Source organism: Enhydra lutris, unplaced genomic scaffold, assembly GCF_002288905.1.
Source record: "Enhydra lutris kenyoni isolate GAN:26980312 unplaced genomic scaffold, ASM228890v2 scaffoldscaffold18, whole genome shotgun sequence".
NCBI lineage: Eukaryota > Metazoa > Chordata > Mammalia > Carnivora > Mustelidae > Enhydra > Enhydra lutris.
In genome coordinates this window covers 32,938,006-32,957,966 of record NW_019154102.1, presented here as the reverse complement: position 1 = coordinate 32,957,966, position 19,961 = coordinate 32,938,006, and the positions used below count along the sequence as shown (strand labels likewise).

Sequence of the window (19,961 nt, the reverse complement as noted above, 5' to 3'; positions counted from 1 at the left end):
ACTGTATATGTCCCTCAAGAAGTAGTTTGGTGGCTCCACAGGACAGAAATGCATAATTAGCATTATTTAACTCAATCCCAGCACTACTGACATTTTGGGCCAGGTAACTCTTTGCTGTGTGAGGTCGTCCTGTGCACTGTGAGCTGGTTAGCAGCCTCCCTTGCCTCTTCCCACCTGCTACCAGTAGCACCATCGTCTCTAGTTACGACAAACAAAAATTTCTGCAGACATCACCAAATGTCTCCTGGGGGTGGGGGGGGGGGTGGGGAGCAAAATCTCCCAGGTTGACAACCAGTGATTTAATTTAATGTTTCTTAATTTCATATGATAACAGAATAATTTTTTTAACCATCTACCTATTATTACCACTTATATAGAATGTTCCTGGAAATATACATTGGGAAACACTCTGGTAGAAGAAATATTGTGTCCTCTTTCTTGGCTTTCTATGGACCCTAAAAATGCCTGGGATTTGGGGAGGGCTCTGCCATACATTCTGACGTGTCCTCTAAATTCTAATGGCTTTAAAATCAACATTGCAAAAAGAGGACAGAATCACAGAATTGAAAGGTGGGAGTAGCAGACATTATTTTGAATTTCTATTTACAAATCATAAAACAATATCAAATACCATAGTCCTTCATGCATTTGTACCTCAATTTCCTTACCTTTCAACAACAGAGAATACCCTTCTAATGTGATTCTTTTGAGGAAGAAATAAGAAATAAGAAATAAGAAAGCACAGTACAGCCTAGCATAGCATGTGTGACTCAAACGGCAGGAGCAGTTGTAACTATGAAGATGAGTACATTGGGCATAGTGTGTGAGAGGCTGGGTTCTAAAGTCTGACTACATGGGTTTGAATCCTAGTACTACAATTTACTAGCTGTCTCAACGTGGTCAAGTTACTTTAACTCTGCCTCAGTTTCATCATTTGTAAAATGAATACATTAATATTAGCTACCTTTAGAGTTGGCATGAGGATTAAATGAATTAATACATATGAAGAATTGGGAAAGTTTGGGGTATGCCAGGAGTTGGTATTTGTAGTATCGTGGTACAGTATTCACCCATCACATTGCAAAAGTCTGGTTACCTCTATGGCCATATAGAAGCACCCACAGTTCCTTATCAGTGTGATCAAGGTTCTATTTCAATTACCAAAATTAAAAAATAGCAAAATATGGACATATAGAAATAAAATAATAGGAAGATGAGAGGTTCTACAGATATGGAAAAAAAGCCCACATCTACTAGGGAGGAAATTGTCAGACACCAACAGTGGCTCCTTTTTCATGAGCACAAAAAAGAAATACTTAAATATTGCCCCACCAGTGGGTCTTCTTAGCTTCAACTAAATGCTCAGGTTAATAAAATTTCCATGGGCTCTATTTGGCATGGCTCTACTTAGAAAGGCATAGGGTAGGAACTACTTCTCACCATCAGGGCAGCATCAGAACTCTCCTTTTCCACGGGGCTACTTGCAGGAATCTAGCAGCCACCCAGGAGCTACCCTCTCCCTAGATGACCACTCAGATGCAAGGACATGAGCTCCACACTGGGTGGGTATCGAAGCCACCCTGGCTTCAAAGCTTCATTACCCACAGGAGCCAGTATCTCTTACAGTAACTCTATAAGCATAGATTTCAGGATTCCTGCAAGAGACATGCCTAGTAAAAGAGTTATTTGAGAGACAGAGAGAGAGAGCAAACATGGGAGAGGCAGAGGAAGAGAGAATCTCAAGCAGACTCCCACCAAGCACAGAACCAAATGTGGGACTCAATATCAGGACCCCAAGATCATGACCTGAGCTGAAACCAAGAGTCAGATGCTTAACTGACTGAGCCATCCAGGCACCTTGAATTTATTTACTTTTCTAAGATGTATTTATTTTTAGAGAGAGAGTGCATGCATGAGCAGGGGGCGAGTAAAGGGAGAAGAAGGATCTCAAGTCAACTCCCCACTGACTGGGAGACTCTGTCTCAAGACCCTGAGACCATGACCTGAGTGGAAACCAAGTCGGACACACAGCCAACTGAACCACCTAAGTGCCCTTAGAATTCATTTTTAGTCTCTCCCAATGCATATATAATTTATAAATCAGGGGTCATTTTTATCAGAAGCAATGTTGCCTAGAAATAACAAACATTCTACTCTGATTGGGATACCAGTGAAACAGAGCTTTATAGTTAACTAAGCTCAGATTCTCATGCAGAGGAAATTGCTCTACAGTCCCCTAGAACAACACTTCTCAAGCTACATGTCCTAACATACCCATACAAAGGTAACATTCTATAAGGCATACCAGTGAGGACATTAATTATAAGTTCTTTATATTAGAATAAGAAAAATAACATACAAGGTACTCAGGGAAATATTCAATACGGAATTTGATAAAACTTCCAAATAAAGCATAGCTGATAAGCAACCACACCTGGGACTAAACTTTTTTGAAGTAGCCCCCTGAATTTCTAATCTAGACATGATGAGTGGTCTGCTCAAATTCTTGACAGGCACCACTACTGAGAAACTTTGTTTACAGAAACAGTAGACAACAAATGGCAGATGATTTATTGCTTTGTCTCTTATGATTGGAAACTCCCTTTTATATTAACTAGAATTTGGATAATTCATTCTCTTGAAATTGAGAACCAAATGTACTACCATTCTTTAATTCTAATAGCCTTCCCTTTTCCCCCTTTGATAGTGCATTGTTGAAACTTCTTGTGAAATGCAAGTTGACTTAAAATTCAAACATTTCCATATCAAGTATTTCAGAAACAACGGTGAAGCTTTCTCTGAAACACAGATTACTCTATTTGACTGAATTTTTCTTTAGGCTTAAATCCCTAAATTGTACACTAGATTGTACACTACAAATCACTAGAGAAGCATTTTAAATATCATTTTTCCAAAGCTGAATTCCAAGATGTTTTGAATTCTTAATCTTTGTCAGTACATGTTGACACATTTTCAGGCAGATCCCTAATTTTTTATGAAGTTCATTCAGGTGCTCAAATGTCAATTAAGTAATCCAGTTATGAAACCAAGAGCTATCCACTAAGCCTGCACAGTTAAATTGTTTGCAAAATACTTTCTAATTCGTGACAAAAGTTTTCCTTTGGATCATCAATGCATTTAAATCTGAAACAACAAAAAATGGTATTGTGCTCATATTTTTTTGTTATGTCTTAGACTTTATTGTAGTCACAATTTTGATATTTAATTTGAAATTCATAACTGCAAGGAAACATTTACCTATGGGCATTCCTTTGCAAATAAAATAATTTATTACTTGAATGTAGGATTGTCAGAATAAACTCTAGATGTAATATATATTTTTAAGAAGCATTTCCATAATGTCTCATTTGCCTTAACTATTTCATTGCCAGCAGCATCCCCCCACCAACAACAAAGTTCTTCCAAACATTTCACTTCTGTGATTCTACATAGTACTGTTATCTAGCAGTTACTACTCACTATAGGTTCATCAATATTCAATAAAACTCTTTTTCTGCAATAAAATGTCCTGGAGTGTTAATTTCTGTTATCTGATATGTTGATCTGGTAGTCATATTTTTTTAAGTCAGGCTTATTGGGGTACAATTTACATAGAGTAAAATTCACTTTTTTTTCTTTTCTTCTCTTTTTTTCTTTTTCTTTCCTTCCTTAATGTCCATCACCCAGTTACCCCACCTACCAGTAGTATTTTTGATAGATTTCCTTTGCTATTCTGGTAACAAATAGAACCAAGAAAATGTTCATATAGGCTATTAAAATCGCAATTATGCAATAGTGAGTTTTTCTGACATTAGATACTAATTGTGTGTTCTTGCATTCCTAGCTTAAGTCTATTGATGAGATGTTAATCTAAAAACAAAATTTGGTTTCATATTTTGTTCTTCAATATGCCTCAAAAAGTTCAAATCCTTTTCTGGGTACAGTGAATATCTTTTGGTAAGGTGTTGATACAACTTCCTTGGAACTACTGATTCATTTGATAACATTTCCATACAAAGAGGTGTTTAGGCAAAGGATAGAAACACTACTGTGATTCACAAATCCAAGTTTGAGATCGTTCTAATTATGTTGCCTAGTTTACAATCTTTTTCCTTTTAACCACTGTGTTTATCTTATAGTTCCCATAATTTTCTAGCTTTAGCAATAAACTCTCAGAGAAGACATAAATAAATGTAAATATGTCTATGAATTAGAATAATTAATATTATAAAATGTCCATACTACTCAAAGCATTGTACAGACTCAGTACAATCCCTATTAAAATTCCAAAGGCATTTTTCACAGAATTGGAACAAACAATCCTAAAATTTGTAAGAAACCACAAGAGAATCCAGATAGCCCCAGCAATCTGAGACAAAGCAAAAATTGAGATATCATGCTCCCTGATTTCAAACAATATTACAAAAACTAAACTAATCAAACCAGTATAGTATTGGCATAAAAGCAGATGCATAGATCAAGAGGACAGAATAAGGAGTCCAGAGATAAACCCTGTATATATGGTAAATTATTTTATTACAAAGGAGCCAAGAATATACAGTGCAGAAAGAACAGTGTGTTCAGTAAATGGTGCTGGGAAAACTGGACAGTCACATGCAAAAGAATGAAACTGGATCACCATCTATCATACACAAAACTGAATCAACATGGATTAAAGACTTGAACATAAAACCTGAAACCATAAAACTCCTAGAAGAAAACATAAGTGGTAAACTCCTTGAGACTGGTCTTGGTGATGATTTTTTGGATTTGACACCAAAAGCACAGGCAACAAAAGCTAAAATAAACAAGTGGGACTACATCAAATTGAAGATCTTCTGCGTAGTGAAGGAAATCATCAAAATGAAAAGGCAATCTACTGAAAGGGAGGAGATATTTGCAAATCATATATCTGATAAAGGATTAATATCCAAAATAGATAAGGAACTCATATAACTCAATAACAAAAAGTCAAAGAATCCAATTAGAAAATGGACAGAGGATCTGTATAGCTATTTTTCCAAAGAAGACAACAGGCACATGAAAATATGGTCAACATCACTAATCATCTGGGAAACGCAAACCAAATCACAATGAAGTATCATATGACACCTGTCAGAATGGCTCTTATCAAAAAGACAAGAAATAATAGGTGTTGGCAAGGATGTGGAGAAAAGGGAATCCTCTTACACTGTTGGTAGGAATGTAAACTGGTATGAGTACTAAGGAAAACAACAGGAAGTTTCCTCAAAAAACTAAAAATAGAGCTACCATATGATCCAGGAAATTCACTACTAGATATCTATCTGAAGAAAACAAAAACACTAATTCAAAAAAGATATATGTGCCCTTATGTTAACTGCAGCATTACTTACAATAGCCAAGATATGAAAGCAATCCTGAGTGTCCATTAAAGAAGATAAAGAAGATGTGGTGTGTGTCTGTGTGTATGTATACACACAGACACACACACACACACCATATAAATATATATATATACACCTCTCTCAGCCATAAAAAAGAATGAGATCTTGCCACTTGCAACAACATGGATGGACCACTAGGGCAAGTAACTTAATCATTTTGTAACTCATTTGTAAAACAGAGGCAATAATTGTATCCATCTTATAGTATTTTGTGAGGACTTAATGATTTACATATATACATACTTTGCCTAGAACATAGCAAACCCCAATAAATCATTTTTTATGATACGCAAAATATGGGGATTCACTTTAGTGTGCTCTCATACAATTCTCTAGCCAACTGTCTCCCCCCATACCTCATGGCTACCCTTCAATTCCAGTCACTCTTGTTCAAGCTCTAAGTCTAACAAAACCAGGATTATTTTGTCTTGATCAATTCCATTCTCTGTTCTCTGTGCTCTTCATGATCTCCCTAGTTCTTGATCTTTTTGTGTTTGTTTTAATTTGAGAGAGAGAGAATGAGAGAGAGAGAGAGACCATGGCCGGGGCGGGGGGGGGGGGGGGCGGTCAGAGGGAGAAGCAGACTCCCCACTGAGCAGGGAGCCTGACATGGCACTTGATCCCCAGACTCCAGGATCATGACCTGAGCCAAAGGCAGTTGCTTAACCAACTGAGTCACCCAGGAGCCCTAGCTCCTGATCCTTTGCCTTGCTTCCTTTTTCCTCGTAGGATTGCTGCCCAGAGTCACCAGTACGCCCCCTTGCTGAGCAAAATAACCTGCAGCATATAGTTGTGTGCTCACTCAGGTTGATATTCCAGCATATTTAGACATCTCCTTGAAGCTTATTCCTGACAAAATTGTTACACCTAACACATAGCACTACAGTGATATTTTAGAACAAACTTGATAAAAGGAACTATTTTCTTACTTAGAGGCATCATGGTAGAGATAAACATAATAGAACTGTACATCTGATGTTTTTCACTATACTTGAAAAATATGCAAAGGCATTATATTTTATCAAATTACTTTTTTTTCTTTTTTAAGATTTCACTTTGTTACTTGAGAGAGAGAGAGAGAGCACACGAGCCCAGGGTTGGCGGGGGGGGGGCGGGGGCAAAGGGAGAAGGAGACTCCCCACTGAGCAGGGAGCCCAACATGGTACTTGATCCCAGGACCTGGGACCATGACCTGAGCTGAAGGCAGCCCCTCAGTTGCCTGAGCCACCCAGGTGTCCCTTATCACATTACTTTTAAAAGGAGTTTAGTTTAACATGTCCTTATCTCATTGACCCAGTATTTCCTATTTTTAACTTCCAATTTAGCTGCTTCCAATTTTGTACCACTCAATGATTATCTTTTCATAACATTTCTGATATCCGGAGTTCAGGCCAGGGAGAAAAAATGAACATCAACCCTAACACATAATAAACTATGATTCCAACTCTGTCTTCTTAAGTGAGACCTTGCATATTCCCATCAAGCATCATGACTATCAGTCCAAAGAAGTATAAAACATCAACTCAGAGGGCGTCTGGGTGGCTCAATGGGTTAAGGCCTCTGCCTTCAGCTCAGGTCATGATCCTGGGGCCCTGGGATCGAGCCCTGTGTTGGGCTTTCTGCTCGGCGGGGAGCCTGCTTCCTCCTCTCTCTCTCTGCCTGCCTCTCTGCCTAGTTGTGATCTCTGTCAAATAAATAAATAAAATCTTAAAAAAAAAAAAACAACAAAAAATATATCAACTCAGTTCCCCAAGTAGAAGTGCTCATTAGTCTAGAAATACCATTAATTTCCTGAATTGGACAAAAGCACAGTTTGCATATTCATCTTTCATATTTTGTCTTGTGCTAGTAAATAGATGAAAATCATTTTACATTTGGCAAAATTTTACTCCTCTCATAATGGGGAATGAATTATCACAAATGGCACCTCTTAATATCTGGGTTATAATTTTTTTAAACAAGAGAAAGCTATGAAAACATTTCACATATTAATCAAGAAGTATTAAAAATCAGCAAATAAACCATTTTTGCTGATCAGTCACCACTTAAGATCCATAAACTCTTCTCCAAAAACTAGAAAGAACTAGTAAGGCAGCTGTGGGGATGACAATACTATTGAAGGGATTTTTTTGATTTTTTACTTCAAAGGGCTTTAAATTCTATTGTATGTTAATTCTCCATCTTAAAAAAACAAAACAAAACAAAAAACCTCACTCAACCCCTATTCTCCTTTCATCTACCACCTCAATTCTTGTCTATCTTCGGTATCCCAAAATTAGTAGATCCAAACCCAAACTCACTTTTTTCCCCCAACAAATCTGTCCCATCCAATCTTCCATGTCTCAGATAATAGCACTATTCTTGCTCAGTCAATGGATCATTAAAGTCATCCTGGACTCCTCTCTGGTTGTCCACCTTGCATATAGTCCATAAAAACATCCTGTTGGCTTGACCTTCAAACTTTTTTCCACTTTTCATCACCTCCACCTGGTTCATCTCTCACCTGAATAGCCATCAAATTGGTCTACTTGTTTCAGCCCTTGCTTCTCAGAAGTCTAATCTCTACACTGCAATCAGAGCAGTCCTTTTCAAAAATGTAACTCAGATCATAACACTTCTCTGCTTGAAGTCTGTCCATGGTTCTCCACTTTTCTCAGAGTAAAAGCTAATGTTCATACCATGGCTGGAAAGCCCCTTCATGATCTGTACCCTAGCTCTCATTCACTCTACTGTGGTCACATGAGCCTTCTCTTTTCTTCCTGTCTATGCCAGGTATGCTCCTGCCTTGGGATATTTGTATTCACTTTCCTGCTGTCTGGAATGCTCACTTCCCCCCACCAGCACATCATTCACTCCTTCTCCTTCCATTCCTTACTCAAATAGCAGCTTGTCAATGAGGCCCACCCTGACATCTCACTTAATTCACAACTTCTTCCCCAGAACTCCCAATTTCCTTTACTCTACTCTCTTTTTTTCTCTAATACTTATCACCATCTAGCGTTCTCTGTAATTTACTCAGATAATGTGTTTATTATTGTCTCCTTCCGCTAAAATGTAAGCTTCATGAGGACAGCGATTTTCATCTAGATGGTTCAATAACACATCTCTAGTACCTAGAAGAGTTAATGCTACAGAGTGGGTAATCAGTACATTTTTGCCGAATGACTGGATTCTTACAAGCATCTCTCTTCTTTCTTCAAATTATTTCTCACTCTAATTAAGCTCTTTGAGATTTATAGTAAATCTACCATCTAAAAATTTTACTAAAATGTTATTCTTCTCTCCCTCTTTTTTCCAGAAGGAGAGCTGTCCTCGGTGTTACCTGACTCAGTCAAAACAACAGTGCTTTATAAGGGAGAATAAGAGAATTCTTTTTTTTTTTAATTTTTTTTTAAAGATTTTATTTATTTATTTGACAGACAGAGATCACAGGTAGACAGAGAGGCAGGCAGAGAGAGGGGGGGAAGCAGGCTCCCTGCTGAGCAGAGAGCCTGACGTGGGGCTCGATCCCAGGACCCCGAGATCATGACCCGAGTCGAAGGCAGAGGGTTTAACCCACTGAGCCACCCAGGCGCCCCAGAATAAGAGAATTCTTAAGAATTCTTTATCCTCCCATGTAGCAGAGAATGGGAATTTGGTGGTAAAGCTAAACTACTGTCACCTTCCCAGGAAAGGCTATCTTGACAGCTGTTATCAATCCAACTAAACAACAATGGAGGAAAGCCAGTATTATCTTTAAATTCTACTACCTGTTGTGCTGAACTTTAAAGCAATTCATAGGGGCACCTGGGTGGCTCAGTCAGTTAAATGTCTGCTTTGGGCTCAGGTCATGATCCCAGGGTCCTGGGATCCAGCCCTGTGTCACTCCCTGCTCACTGGGGAGCCTGCTTCTCCCTCTCCTCCCCCTTGTGCTCTCTCTTACTATCTCTCTCTCTCTCTAATAAATAAAATCTTTTTTAAGACTCACATTTGTATGATTCTTCTAATTATTTCAACTACAAATGTATTTAATAATAATAAAGTATATATGTGAGTGTGTGTTACTAATCTGTATAAATACCTTAAGTTATCAAGCTCCTTCCATTTATAAAAAAATCTTTATCTCTACTAAGGAAAGTTGAAATAACATATAAAGCAAATCATGTACCTACTTTTTGTATCTTGCCATCTTCTTTTCTCAGTAATCACAAAATATCAAAATTATCTTTGGACTACTGGTTAACAATAGATGACACTATATAATATAAACATAGAAGAAGCACAACAGTGCACTACTCTGTAAAATAATGTCTACAAGGAAAGGAAAGCTAAATGGAAAAAATAAGTAACACTGTTGTGATTAAGATTCATTTATCATCTGATGATAACCAAATTTATATTTGACATTTATCATTAATGCCCAGCCAATTTGGGCTACATTTGAAATCTTAATTGAAACTGTTACTGTTTAATACATTGTTTTATAAAAGAGAACTCACCTGAGATTATATGTATCATAATCAATGGAAGATGTTGGCACTGCAGGGATCATGTAAAGAAATCCAAGATGTTCATTTTCACGTATTATTTTAATGATTTGCAAGGGATTACAAATGTTGGCTTTAATGACTTCTTCCCGGTCATGGAAAACGTACTTAGGGTATGCTGAGGAACTAGTCCCATAGAGACCTCTTCTTCCAATACCGGCATGGGACTGTTTAGCAGACGGAGTGAACAACTCAGTAGAGGGCCGCTGGGTCTAAACAAAGCCAATTTTTAAAAATATGAATTTTTGCAAAAAACAAAGTATAAAAAAATGACAAAGTATTAACCTCAAGCACTAGTTACCATACTGTTTGAGATGTTTGGGTTCAACGGCAAACATTTTTGAACAGAAAAATTCAAATTATTATAATTATCCAGGTGTCCATCCCCTTTCTCAACCCCCCAGCATCGCTCCCATTGCCACCTTCTCTCCTTCAATTCTGTGTTTGTTACATCAAAACACTACTAGCTCTCTGGGGTTCTCGGGAGCCCAGCACTCATCCTGCTCAGTTGCTTTGCATCCATCTTGAATATGGCCTCTCCCCTCAACCTCCTCACCTAGTTCTGAAGACCTTAATGCTTTTCAGTGAGTGAAATCTTAAACAGCCATTATCATGGCTCATAATAAAATTCTTTTTAGTGAATGTAAGGGGTGGTTACATTGAGTATTGGGGATCATTATATAATAATAGCCTTGCAGAAGACTACATGCTACAAACTCATGATTGTCTGCTCTGTAGACCAGTGCTTCTCACATTAAAATGTCCATGTGAATTCCCTAGGTGTCCTGTTAAAATGCAGATTCTGTCATCAGTCTGGGGTGGAGCCTGAGATCCCACATTTCTAACCTGCTCCCAGTAGCTGTGGATGCTGTGGACCACCACTAGAGCACCAAAGCTAAGCCCCTACCATGGTCACACACTTGAACTTTGCTCTAATCCCCCCCTCCCCCGTTCCACTGTCTGCTCTCAGTGCCATTCACAATCCTTTGTTCCTCCCCCAGCAAACTCTGGGGCAGCATCATATATACCCCCTCCTCCCATGGAGGAGGTTGATAACCACATTTCAGGAAATTTGACACTAACTTCAACTGTTACTACCTGGTCCCACCAGTAGAGGGGCAACTGGCATCCTGACAAAAGAATCACCATGGCAGATCTGCTTTGTTGAATAACTGATGTAAATATATAAATGATAACTTTATTGCCTATGAGCATAACTAACAGAGGCTGCCATTTGTTTCTTTCTGTCTTTTTTTGTTGTTTTTGGAGATTTTATTTATTTGATAGAGAGAATAAGAGTGCACAAGCTGGGGGAGTGGCAGAGGGAGAGGGAGAAGCAGGCTCCCCACTGAGGACTTGATCCTAGGACCCTGGGATCATGACCCAAGCCAATGGCAGATGCTTAACTGACTGAGCCACCCAGGAGCCCCGGGGCTACCATTCCAAGAGAGACTGATAAGCACAATCCCTATGAAACAACATCCCCAGAAAGGTTGTATTCACAGATCCCATCTTTCTCCCTCTCTCATTAAATACACCCCAACGAATAAGAGTTTCAGATAAAAATCCTATGAAGTTTAGAGCTGAAGAAAATACATCTTTGAACTCAAAAGATACAATGTGTTTTTTCAACTTAATGGCCAGGGACAGCAGCAATAACACTGTTTTCTTATATAAAAGAATAGGCCAAACCAGATACCCATAAACCAGAGAAAATACACATTGCCTTCTCCCAATGTTTCAACAAGGGCTGAAGTTAACTTTAATATTTTTATGGGACTACAGTATTAATATTTTTAACAGAAAATGCATGTATTTTCTTTATTAAATCCTTCAAAAGTTTTAGTGCCTTCTAAGTACAAGATTTCTTCAACAATAGGCCTATATATTTTCATCTGAGTTCTTATTTCCAGTTATGTAACTCAGTGCAAAGATATAATTCAATTTAAGCAGCCATACAAGTTCAGATTTTGTGGAGGCGGTAGAAAAAGAGTGAAAAAAGTATGTATGTATGTATGTATGTATGTGTGTGTGTGTATTTAAAGATTTTATTTATTTATTTGAAAGAAAGTGTGCACACTCGAGCAGGCGCACGAGTTGAGGGAGGGGCAGAGGGAGAGGGAGAAGCAGACTCCCCACTAAGCAGGAAGCCTAACACAGGGCTCAATCCCAGGACCCTGAGATCATGACCTGAGCCAAAGGCAGACCCTTAACCGACTGAGCCACCCAGGAACCCCACGAAGCATTTATTTATAAAGTATAGAACACCTGTAGTGTTCTCTATGCTTGATGTCCAGTCCAATTTGTTAAGTCATTCTTCCTTATTTACCAGAAGCAAAACCTCAGCTGCCTTCTTTTATCTCCCAGGGAGTCCTCACTGATATATTCCCATTCTAAACTCATTCTGAGAAATCAATATCCCCCCAAAATGACCCTCTTTTCAGAATAAATACCCTTTTCTTTTTATATGGAATATCCATTTCTTCTAAGTTTCCCTATAACCCCTAACTCTTACTGAATTCTTCACTTAATTACAACTACAACCAGGTATAACACACAATATAACATTCCCTTTTAGCCCTCTCCCTTCATCCCAAATGTGCATAATTTCATTCCTCTCCTTTAAATTGAAGATCATGATGCTGACTTTACATCAAATAAACTAATTTATGGGCAATCAGAACTTTCTTGGCCTTACTTAAGATAGCTTGCTCTCCTTTCCTATTTTAGAGAAACAAAATTGAGGCTTTATAATTTCATACAATTGATCATGTAATATTCTTTGAGGGTGATCTCACCCACACTCACAGTGAGTCTCCTTCCACTCAGCCTCTCAAACCCACCGTTCTCCCACCTGATCTGCCTTATTAACTTTCCATTCATTCCTCCAAGCCTAGTGCCATTCCCTAGAGAAGCATTTCCTCCACTGACCCTTCCCTTCACCACCAGGGGCAAGCATTCCTTTCTATTCAGTTCAGTCAGTTTGTACTTCCAATGACCAATGAGAGCTCTGACTGCACCTCACTGAGTCTGAGCGCTTACAGAGATTCTGCAATCCTCGAGGGTGGAACCTGTCTTCATCTGTTCCTCTCTGCTACTCTAGCCCACAGCCTGAAAGACGCTAGCACTGAAATGTTCAACGGGTCTCAAAGGATCCTCTCAAAAAGCTCGGAGAACTCTCAGCTCTGTTAGCATTTTTACCATGAGTGTGTCCACATTTTCTTCTGCTTCTATTCCTCTGTTTAATTATCCGCAGCTATTTACAGAGAGCTCTGCTCTGGTGATTTCTCCCAAGCTACTACTCACTTATTCCTTTCAAGGCAGCATGCCACTCTACAGCTCGCCAATCACAGAAGCTGTCTTCCTAGCTGGTTTAGTTTCTATTTTATTGCCTTCACCAAGGTCTTCAAAAATTGTCATTCTGGATAATAATGATGAAAATTTCACAAAAGGTAAAATAAAATTCAAAACACTATTATGTCTTCTTTAATATGCAAGACAAGATCAGAGGACACTGAACAAATGGTGCAAGTTTTCCTTTGTGATTTTCCTCTACTGTCTAAATTTTCCTGGAAGAAGAACTGAGAAGTACGGTATTCCCCAAACACATTGTGCAACCTGATAGAGAAAATTTTTGCAACTATTCTTATGGGTTATAAGAATGTTAGCAATGTTATAGGAAACTAAAATTAAAGTGAAAGGCTCAATTAAGTACTTTAATAGTATACCTTTATTTTCTTTGCTGCAGGATCTTGGTGTTCAGGATACTGAATAGATACTTTGGCAGAACCTCTTTCTTCACTGCTTCTTGGAGATTTTGTGATTCCAGAAGTGACTAACTGAAGTCGGTTCTGCTCATATATGTATTCTGGCCTCTTACGATCTTGGTACGCTTTTAGCACTGGCTTTTGGGAATAAAGAGATATGTTAATCTTTTTTTTTTTTTTTAAGATTTTATTTATTTATTTGTCAGAGAGAGTGAGCACAGGCAGAGGCAGAGGGAGAAGCAGGCTCCGTGCTGAGCAAGGAGCCGGATGTGGGACTCGATCCCAGGACACTGGGATCATGACCTGAGCCGAAGGCAGCCGCCCAACCAACTGAGCCACCCAGGCATCCCAATCTTTTTAATATTAACATGAGCTTGTCTTATTCTTTGGACTCTACTCCTGTTGGAAACTGATCTCCCTGGACTAAATTCCTATCGAAGTCACAAACATTGTGGTAGTTATCATCATGGTCTGGCCACAGTCTATCACTACACTAAGACTTTTCTATTTGGTTTCTATCAATTCTTTCCCTTAATGACCAATGAGTACTTCTAGGAGTAAGGTTCTGACAGAAAAGGCTCAGAAGCATGAAATCACATACGCAATAATTGGGCATTACAAGCCCCCACCATTCACTACAACAGTTATTGTGAGAAGGACTGCACAATCCTCACACTCTACCCAAAAGTCATTAATCAATTTCCATAGCCACAATGATTGAAGATCTAAAAGAAATTGTGGCATAAATAGATAAAAGAAATTGTGGCATTATATTAGGCTGATCAAATTTCAGATTAAGGCAATTAAAATCCAGCATTCAACATGATACACTAATGCAAGGAATTCACCATAATGGCTTTACATTTCTAAGCATTATGATTTTAGCATGATAGCTAATCTCTTACAACTGGAGTGAGAAAAAAATGGAGTAAGCATAGGAAGCAGCTGTTTAAATTACATTTGGTTTTGGCTAAAAATCCCTCTTGAGCCATTCACTGAAGAATGGAAAAAAAAACTACATAAATGGAGGCAGGAGGATCTCAGCTATATAAAAGTGTAGAAAAGAAACACAGACCAGAATCATAAGGTAAGAAGGGGGAGAAAAGCTTCTGCAGAGCAGGTGAAACCATCAACAAAATGAGAAGGCAATCTACCAAGTGGAAGAAAGCATTTGCAAATAATATAGTGATAGGGGGTTAAGACACAAAATATATAGAGAACTCATACAACTCAATAGCAAAAACAAAATAATCCAATTTTTAAAATGGGCAGAGGATCTCTATAGACACTTTTTCCAAAGAAGACATACAGATGGCCAGCAAGTATATGAAAAGATGCTCAACATCACTAATCATCAGAGAAATGCAAATCAAAGCCACAATGAGACACCACCTTACACCTGTCAGAATGGCTATTAACAAAAAGATAAGAAACAAGTGTTTGTGAGAATGTGGAGAAAAGGGAATCCCCATCAACATTTAATAACACAGTTCATGTATTTTTATCTTGTGTATTACAACAAAGTATTGCATCTGTATTTTTACAACTTTTGTCTTTCCTTCAACTAGCTTTATAAATAAGTGACAAATCCACCACATTTACATTAGATTATTCTGAATTTTACTATATATTCACCTTTAGCAGTGAGATTTATATTTTCATGTTTTCCTGTTATTAATTATAGTGCCCTTTCATTTCAGCTTCAAGAATTCCCTTACAATTCACTTTTAAATAACAAAGCAACAAGCGTATATGTATATATAAAGAGAAAGAAAGCAAATATGGCAAAATATTAACAATTTTTTAATCTAGGTAGATGGTACATAAGTATTCATTTTACTATTATTTCAACTTTTCTGTATATTTGAAACTTCCTACAGTAAAATTCTGGGAGAAATTGAATTTTTCAAATAAACTGGCAAAAATACAAAAAAATTAGATTATTGTTTATTCTCTCAGATGATTTTGTTTACCTAAAACACTTGAGAAAACAAAAAACTAGCACAAAATTTGCATCCAGATATAAAACCTGTTTATAAATTTAATAAGTAAGTAAGCAACACTCATGGTCATGGAAGAAAAAGCAAACAAATAAAATTCTATTTTGTTCTTTACTTGGAAAATTAATTATAATAAAAGTCAATTTTAAGTTAACCTATAAACTTAATATGATCCTGATAGGATGTCTTAGATATTAGACAATCTGACCCTAAATTTAATACATAAAAATCAATTAAAAAGAATAGCCACAAAAGTTCTGGGTGGGAAGAAGAGTCATCAATGAACACCAGCTCTGCCAGATATTAAAATGTTTTAAAATTACAATAATTAAAGCTATGTATTCTGGACACATGAATAGGAAAACAGACCAATGAATCAGAATAGAAAGTCCAGTAATGGATCCCAAAATATTAAAGGGAACTGAGTCTATAATAAAGGTGATAATTTTAGGAAAACGATATTATTCAGTAAATAATAATGAAATAACTGGGTAGCTGTTAAGAAAAAAGTTAGATCCTCTCATTCATTACACTGAGAAAAATTCTGAATAGATCAAAGATCTAAATGTAAAATAACAAAAATAAAAAAAAAAAATCCTGAAGTAATTTTCAAAGAGAAGTATCTATGACATCACCAGATAATTTTATCTCTAAAGTCTTGCTAAATGGAGCACCTATGTATTACACAATACTCAGAAGACATAAATTAATCAATTACATAAAAATTAGGAAAACTTTAAATTTTTATCATGCTTACCACAGATAAGGTCTTATTTCCTAATATATGAAGTATTCATGCAAATCAATAAGAAAAATACCAATGACCCAATTAGAAAATAAGACATGAAGATTCATATATTTCACAGACAGAAAAACAGTAACTCCTAAACATATGGAGAGATGTTCAACCTTATTCAAAAAAGAAATTTAAATTAAAACTCCTCTAAGATAGCATTTTTCTTCTACTACTGAAGCAACATTTACTATCCAAAATTACAAATGTACATATGTTTTGAATTGGCAATCCCATCTCTAGGAAGTCTGCCTACAGATAGAAGATCACATGTATGAGATGACGGATTCCAAGATTATTCACTGTAACACTGTTGTTATAAAAATATATTTTAAAAACCTAATCTATAAATTTGGGGCTTGCTAAATAAATTATGGCATATTCATCTGTGATAGGATATTATGATCTATAAAGAAAATTGGTATTAAAAAACTTTTTGGGGGCGCCTGGGTGGCTCAGTGGGTTAAAGTCTCTGCTTTCAGCTCAGGTAGTGATCTGAGGATCCTGATCTCAACAGGGAGCCTGCTTCCTCCTTTCTATCTGCCTCTCTGCCTACTTGTGATCTCTGCCTGTCAAAATAAATAAATAAAATATTTAAAACAAAAACTTTTTGAACTGAAATGAAATGATCTCCAAGCTATGTATTAAATGAAGAAAGCAAGGGGCAGGAAAGTTTGTTTAGCATGCTAGTTTTAGGGTTATACAGCATAATACATCTCTGAAAGCATACATAACACATGCTTTTCATTCGACTGGTTGCCTCTAGAGAAGGAACCTGGATGGATGAGGGACAGTGGAAGAAAATAGACTTTAACTGTGCAACTTCTGTACATTTTAAAATGAATTACTTATCTAAGAAGGACAAATTTTAAAGTTTATATGGAAGGATAACTATCTAAAACAGAGAATATACACAAAATAGGAATAGTGAGGAAGCAGTTGCCTTCTACTTATCAAAATAATGTTAAAAAACCACTGTGACCAAAACAATGTGGTAAGATCGGTAGAGAAAAGAATCAAGAATCTGTAAGTAGGTCTCACCAGATAAAAGAATTTTATACATGATAAAGGTGATGTTTTAATTTAGTAGGAGAAACGTGGTGCTTACAAAACATTACGAAGAAAATGAAATTAGTCCCTTTCCTCACATCAAATTTAAAAGTTCACATGAATGAAAGCTTTAAATGTAAAGCATAAAAATAAAGAAGAGTAAAATGGGAGAAAATGTGGGGAAATGCTGTCAACAGAATGAGTATAAAATGGTGGTTAATGGGGAGAAAACAAAAGTCCAATACAAACAGAACGCTGCAATTCAGATAAGAATAGGACCCATTAACACAAATCACATGGAGAGATGATTAGCAGCAGCCCATGTGAGGGTGCAGTTTCAGCCTTCCCAATTAGGAAAAAAAAAAAAAAAGGCTAGAAGATGGTGCAGGAAAACCTAGGAAAGGGTAAAAGTAAAATTTAATTTAGGCTGCACATAAGCACTGGTTTGGGAAACTGGTCCCCAAGTAAAATGTGTTTGAATCAAATCAAATTACATAGATATACTTTTTGCTCTTCAACTCCACAAAACCAATCATGGAACTCTATCCCAAAAGAATCTAAGCACCAGTTGGAATGGATAATACAATGATTTTGCTGAACCACTGTAAATATTTGCAGAACAAACTTGCCAAAAGAGAATGAATTAATAAATTATGGACTATTAATGCAATGCGATACTTTAATGGGATAGGCAACCATTAAAAAGAATGTTACAGAAATATCATCTGAAGGGCCTCTGGGTGGCTCAGTCGGTTAAGCCTCTGACTCTTGATTTTGGCTCAGGTCATGATCTCAGGGTCATGATATTGAGCCTGGTATCAGATTCCAGGTTGGGTATGGAGCCTGCTTGGGACTCTCTCTCTCTGCACCCGTACCAACCCCACCACCTACTCCCCGCCACACGCTCGCACTCTCTCTAAAAAAAGAAATATCATCTGACCTGGAAGAATGGATATGTAGGTGTAAAGAGCAACATGTAGAGTACTATATTTATATTTATAATATGTTTTAGGACAACAAATGTCCAGACGTCTAAATATGTATTTTGTGTGTGTTTATCCATTTGTATAAAACTGAACATGGGGAAAAGCAAGAAGTGATATACACTAGATTGTTGTTAACCTTAAATACCATAGACAAAGGGCTCAGAGATGGGAGAATTGTTAGGGGAAAATGTGGAAGAAGAACAGAAAAGGGAAAGGGAGTGGGAGGGAGGAAGGGAGAGAAAGTAGGAATGAGAGGGAAGGGGTAGGGAGAGGAGAAGAGGAAAATGAAGGGGAGGAAAAGAGAGAAAGGGTAGCAATCATAAAAAGAACATACCACAGTATTAACTCTATACAAACCAAACTACAGATACCAGTACACATGAAATCCATCACTTGAAAACAAAGCTACTTTCTCTCTGCATGATGGAAATTCAGCTCATTTTCACTTTATTCCTTATTATTTTTAGTACTGTATGAATTGCCATATTTATGAATTAGTTATATTGCTCTAGTCATCTATTATTAGTACCTAACAAACAGCCCCAAACTTAATAACTTAAAAAACACCTCCATTTATATTGCTCAAAAATCTACAGTTTAGGCAGAACTCACTGGGGACAGCTTGCCTCTGCTCTTCAGAGCATCAGCTAAGACAGCTCAAAGGCTGGGGACTAGAATCAGCCGATGGCTCGTCCATTCACATGTGTGGCAGGTGATATGGGCTATAGTCAGGGACTTGTTCAGATGACATCTTAAGGAGAACTTTGTAGTCAAACAAACTTATGTAGTCTTGCCATTTGTTTCCACCACATTCCCTGTATTATTTTCTTAATAACACCTATCATTACATGACATTATTCAATCTATTTATTTAGGGTTACTAGCATGTTAATAGGAATCTTGTCTGCTTTGTTCATTGCCATATTCCCAGAGCATGGCCCAAAGCCTGGCGCATAGTGGGTACATAATAAATATTCAATATACACAAATTAACTGCACTGAAGACAAATAGAACAACTTTAATCATAAAGGGTTAATGGCACACTTTTGCCAAGTGAAGGTAAATATGTTACAAAGAAATAAATGTGAAAGGTTTCATACTAAGTCCATGGGAGAAAAACAATAGGTAGACCCTGATGCCCCACACATGTAATGCAGGCACACAGAATGAACTCCCTAGAAGAGACAACAGAGGTCAGTGCCATAAGGTAACCTAAAAATAAAAATAACAGATCAGAATTATGGATGCTCAAGAATGTTTTCCTTCAAAAGGAACGAATACTGAAGTTTGAGAAACAATGGAGTAAGGATTAATATTCATAATACATATTTTTTTTCAAAACTCATAAACTGATAGGGGAAAAGGTAAGCAATCTGATTTTTTAAAATATTTTATTTATTTATTTGACAGAG

The 19,961-nt window shown here is 37.1% G+C and overlaps 1 protein-coding gene across 1 annotated transcript in view; it reads right to left on the bottom strand.

Annotated features, from left to right (window-relative positions):
- Window positions 1–19,961, bottom strand: part of LOC111147958 (dynein axonemal heavy chain 6) — a 247,580-nt gene that overhangs the window by 225,769 nt on the left and 1,850 nt on the right. Inside the window, exons 2-3 of the mRNA XM_022504259.1 lie at window positions 13,681–13,857; window positions 9,905–10,164 (exon numbers count right to left, since the gene is read on the bottom strand). Of these exons, the coding sequence (XP_022359967.1) occupies window positions 9,905–10,164; window positions 13,681–13,857 (437 nt within the window). The remainder of the gene's footprint in view (window positions 1–9,904; window positions 10,165–13,680; window positions 13,858–19,961) is intronic.